Here is a 5,044-nt window from a genome sequence, read left to right on the forward strand (position 1 = left end):
GAGCAACACAAAGGCCCCGTACTCACCCACCTGTCCCTCCCCAAACCGGCCCCGCTATTAACCGACCCCGCTGCCCTCCGGCACCGCCTCCTGCCGGGCTCCCCCGCCCGCCTTGGCCTGGCCCGGGGCGGGGCGGCCGGGCCGGGCCCTCCCCCGACATGGCGGCGCGGCCAGGCGGCCGGGGAAACGCCGAGCGGCGCCCGCGGGGCGTGAATAAAGGACGGCGGGCGGGGCCGCGGTGCCCTGGGAAGCGCGGGGCCGGAGGCGGCGGCGGGTGAGCGCGGCCGGCGGCGGGAGGAGGGAGGCCGGAGCGGGGCGGGGGCTGGGCGGGGGCTGTCGGCTGACGGCCCGTGCCTGCCATGACCAGGGCGCAGCTGACGCGGACGGGGATCCTGCGGATGGCGCTGGGCGGTGGCGCCGCCGACCCGCTGCTGCAGGCGCAGGACGGCGGGGACCAGCAGGCGCCCTTCCTGCTACGGGCCCTGCGCATCGCCGTGGTGGTGTGTCTCTACTGGTTCACCTCCATCGCCATGGTCTTCCTCAACAAGTACCTGCTGGACAGCCCCTCGCTGCGCCTCGATGCCCCCGTCTTCGTCACCTTCTTCCAGTGCGCCCTGACGGCCGCTCTGTGCCTGGGCCTGAGCCTGGGGGCGGCCTGCGGGCCCCCCTGCCCCGGCCTGCCCGCTCTCCGCCTCGACCCCAAGGTATCCCGCAGCGTCCTGCCCCTCTCTGCCGTCTTCATCGGCATGGTCACCTCCAACAACCTCTGCCTCAAGCACGTCGGTGTGGCCTTCTACAATGTGGGGCGCTCCCTCACCACTGTCTTCAATGTGCTGCTCTCTTACCTGCTCCTCAAGCAGACCACCTCCATCTACGCCCTCCTGGCCTGCGGAGTCATCATAGGTGAGGGGGAGCGGGAGGGGGCTGCACCCACCCCACAGCCGGCCTCGGAGAGACAAAGGTGGTGTATCTTCCCCTGGGGAGCCACCCCTGCCTACACGGTGGCTCCATGGTGAGGTGGGGTAGCTCACGGCCTTGCTCTGCCTCTGGCAACGTGCTTCACATGTCTGGAGCATGTAGGTAACTCATTAAGAAAGGAAATTACTTTTACTTGACCATGGCTCCCTTTTTCCTTTGAGCACTAAAACATATCTGCTCTTTAATGAAGTTTAACTTGCTATACCTTTATATTTTTTTTCCCCATAAAAGAGCAGATGGCTTTCTCCCCATTGTCCAGTGCTTGTTGATTATTAACTTTGGTGTCGCTAACAGTATTTATGTCAGAACCATACAATGGAGCCAGCCAATTCAGGGAGGCTGAATGCATGTGATGAAGGGTTAGCTGATCAAGCCAAGTATAAAACACTACCAGAAGATCCGGTTGTGTGGTTAGTATGTAGGGCAGGGCATTGACTGGATTAACGGGAGTTGCTTACAAGCCTTTCATTCCAAAGGCTTTGGTAGTGCCAAAAGCTGCCTTCCACTAGAGGGACATTTAGATGCTAAGAGTGATGAAACGTTGACTTCAGTACAGTTCCAGGTCAACATGGGTTTGCTTTGGTGTTTCCACAAGCAGACGGACTCAGATGAAGATGAGACAAGAGGATCTCCTCTCTGTAGAAAGGCAAACAGGAACAGAACTACTGTTTTTTCCACCCAAATGGTGCAAGCAATTGCCTTTGGCTGGTCTTGAGTTCAGGTATTGCCCAGGATTATGCTGTCTGCCAGCCTTACAGGGTTTTTCTAAGACTCTGTGCCCCTGGCTCCCGTCTCCTCTTGCTGTAAGAGTATTGCCCATATGCCTATAGCAGCATAGCTGAGCATCTGCTATGGCCTGATGCCAAGCCCTTCCTGTCTGTGCATTGAACCCATTCGTATTTGGGCTTAGCTTAAAGCACGTTAGCTGCTCTGCAGGTAACTTCCCAGATGGCCTCCAACATGAAGCAGCTGATGGAGGGGCAGTGTGGTGCTCCTTCAGTAGCTCATCTCCCCTTTTATGTTTTGCTTATAAGCTGGACGGGGAGAGGTCTCCCTCTGTGCCCTTGAAATGCAAAGCCTGTAGCTCCTGTTTTGAAGGTGGTTAAAGCGTGCGTTACCCATCAAAGTTTTAACGTGTTCGAGATGCTATGCTGAGTTTTCTGCCTTGTGATCTTTTTTTGATCAGGCTTCTTAATATTACATTCATGTGTTTACTATCTTCCCTCTTCTTTTCTGACCTGTTTTTCCCTTCCTATTAACAGCAGAGCAAAGCCTGTGAGGCCTTTTTTTTTTTTTCTTTAAACCTTGAGAATATTTCTTGCTATCAGTGTGTCAATTTGTTGTCATATGATCTCCTGAAAATTGACCTATACACAGAGTTGCTTTAACTGTAGTTCATGGCTCTTTGGAATAATAGTTTCTAAACTCATGCTGCCTGCTCAGTGCAGGATTCAGTCCTCTGGGACTGAATGCTAGCACAGTAAATTACCTGCACTCCCAAAATAAATCTTCCTGGGACACCAGTCGTGACACTTTGTGGGTTCGCTTGATAGAAAGAGGAAGCCCTTAAGCCTGTCTCTGCTTGTGGTTGTGGTTGTTCAGTATAAGTTAGATGATGAATTGCTGACTGTATGTTTGAGTCCTTCAGCAGTTGTTCCAATGATGCCTGATTTGTTTTGTTGCAGGTGGCTTCTGGTTGGGTGTTGACCAGGAAGGAGCAGAGGGCACTCTGTCATGGACGGGTATATTCTTTGGGATCTTAGCAAGCCTGTGTGTCTCACTTAATGCCATCTATACCAAGAAGGTGCTGCCTGTGGTGGATGGCAGCATCTGGCGCCTGACCTTCTACAACAACATCAATGCTTGTGTCCTCTTCTTCCCCCTCATGATGCTGCTGGGCGAGTTCCACACCCTCTACAACTTTGACAAGCTGGGGAACCCCAGTTTTTGGGGCATGATGACCCTGGGGGGAGTGTTTGGCTTTGCCATTGGGTACGTGACCGGACTTCAGATTAAGTTCACTAGCCCACTCACCCACAATGTGTCTGGGACAGCCAAGGCCTGTGCCCAGACGGTGCTGGCTGTTATCTACTTTGAGGAGACAAAGAGCTTCTTGTGGTGGACAAGTAACTTGATGGTTCTGGGGGGCTCCTTTGCCTACACATGGGTGAAAGGGCTGGAGATGAGAAAGGTGCAAGAGGATCCTAATGTGAAAAGCAGCGAAAGAAATGAGACTGGTGTGTAGACAGCTCCTGCACCTCTGTTTCTGTGCCTAGGGGGTTAACCTTTGGCACTCCTTTCCTCCTGGAGCGAAGAAGAGCAAGGAGCAGGAAAAAAATTCACCTGTGGAGTGTATAGGGAACTGTGTCAGGAACCAGAGCCAAAGACCTGACTGGATCATGTTTTATCCATGGGATACTTACCCTGTATCGGAGTTAGGGAGAGCATGTGTTGTAGAGAGCAACCGGGTTTTTTGTGATTGTTTTTTAAAATGGATGTTGCTATTGACCTAACCTGGGCAGTTTGCATCTCTGGGGAGTGGGCTCAGAGTGGATGAAGACTGGGATGGGAGCTTTATGTAGTTAGTGATCTAGAATTAACTGAATGAATGCAGTCTGAAGTTACAAAACTCTGAACTTCTGTGTAAGGAACAGGCGGGTAGCCAGGCTGTTGGGGATAGACTCCAGTAAACTGTTCTGCTGTAAAAGGATTGGCAAGAGCCGTTCTTCCTGTTGCCCCATTCAGTGCAAAGGATGGGAAATTCCCTCCATTCTGGTTCTGTACAAGCCTAAGCAGCAACAGTGCCTCCAAATCTCCTTTCAAAAGAGTCAATATCGCACCCTACTGAGGTCTTTTCTGTGTTTCTCTCCACCTGGTTTCTTAAATCAGGAAATCATGCTAAGAATCAGCAGTGAGAGCATGCTCTCAAGTGGACTTTCTCAGGGAGGAATGAGCTCTGGCTTCTGCCTTTCTTAGTAACAGGCAGGAAGGGAAAAGTTACTCTGAAGCACTTGAACTGGGATCTCCATGTTACAGAAGCATGGGGTTTGCAACACCTGTCCTCTTTACCGTCTGTGTAGGGGTGGGTTTGTGTTTGGAAACGGGGTTGTTAACTAATCAGGCTTGTTTCAGGGGGCTTGTTCCATACCTACTTTGGATCTCCTCTGGTGTTTGCAGTTTGTCTTTTGACTTGTTCCTTTTAAACACCCCTTATTGCCAGCTCAGTGAGTCCTTCAACCCAAAAAATTCTAGTTTTGCTCAGCTGCATCAATCCCTTTACTTGAAACTTGCCACTGAACAGTTAGTTCTGTGGAAATCTCTGCACCTCCCCATCTGGTCCTGTTGAAGTGCCACCTGAGGTTACTCTGTGCTGCAGTTTCTGATCCCAGGGGTCAGCAGCAATGTCACTTAGTCAGCTGTGATGTTGCACCAGCTTTCTAAACCCCCTGGCCCCTCTAAAGGGATATTTGGATCCTGAGCAGATGAGGCATCTGCTTCATACCCTGCTCGGTGGAGCCTACAGGATGGACCATGTCCTCTGCGTGATCTCTGCCTGCCTCTACAGGACACTCCATTTCTGTCCAGAATATGTTCCTATCTAATCGGGGGGGGGCGGCGGGAGGGGCTCCTGCTTCAGCCTTCATGACCACAGGCACCTTCTCACTCCTTTTTTCAGTGCAGGATGATTTGAGGTCCTTTAATTTTTTATTTTTTTTTTTTTTTTATCCTATGGGAATGGATATTTTTAATGTTGCACGTACTGACTTGTAACGGCCAATAAATAAAGTCGGGGGTCGCTCTCTGGATCTGATGAGGGGTGGGAGCGACGTTTCCAGCGAGCATCGCCGGGGCGGGGCGGGGGGGGGGGGGGGCGAACGGAATACCGGGGACACCCCAACCCCCTGCGCCCGGTTCGGGCTGTGGCCGCTGGGGGGGGGGGGGCAGCAGAGCGCCTTTAGAAGCACCGCTCCCGCCCCACCCCGCCGCGCTGATTGGCTGCCGCCGCGTACGCGGTGGGGCGGGAGCGGGCGGTGCGCCGGGGCCGCGGCGGTAGTTGGCGGCGGTG

The 5,044-nt window shown here is 53.2% G+C and overlaps 1 protein-coding gene across 1 annotated transcript; it reads left to right on the forward strand.

Annotated features, from left to right (window-relative positions):
* Positions 1-359: 359 nt before the first annotated feature.
* Positions 360-3,223, forward strand: SLC35C1 (solute carrier family 35 member C1). Its single transcript, XM_009948370.2, has 2 exons — positions 360-903; positions 2,664-3,223. Exons 1-2 carry the CDS (start codon positions 360-362, stop codon positions 3,221-3,223), a joined length of 1,104 nt encoding a protein of 367 aa, XP_009946672.2.
* The last annotated feature ends 1,821 nt before the right edge of the window (positions 3,224-5,044 follow it).

The sequence above is a fragment of the Leptosomus discolor genome, chromosome 3 (assembly GCF_034619465.1).
Source record: "Leptosomus discolor isolate bLepDis1 chromosome 3, bLepDis1.hap2, whole genome shotgun sequence".
NCBI lineage: Eukaryota > Metazoa > Chordata > Aves > Leptosomiformes > Leptosomidae > Leptosomus > Leptosomus discolor.

What these genes read in the sequence shown, in the direction of transcription:
- SLC35C1 (XM_009948370.2), top strand. Translation starts at nt 360, where the DNA reads ATGACCAGGGCGCAGCTGACGCGGACGGGGATCCTGCGGATGGCGCTG. An exon ending in GGCCTGCGGAGTCATCATAG is followed by an intron (nt 904 to 2,663) that starts GTGAGGGGGAGC and finishes GTTTTGTTGCAG; the next exon opens with GTGGCTTCTGGTTGGGTGTT.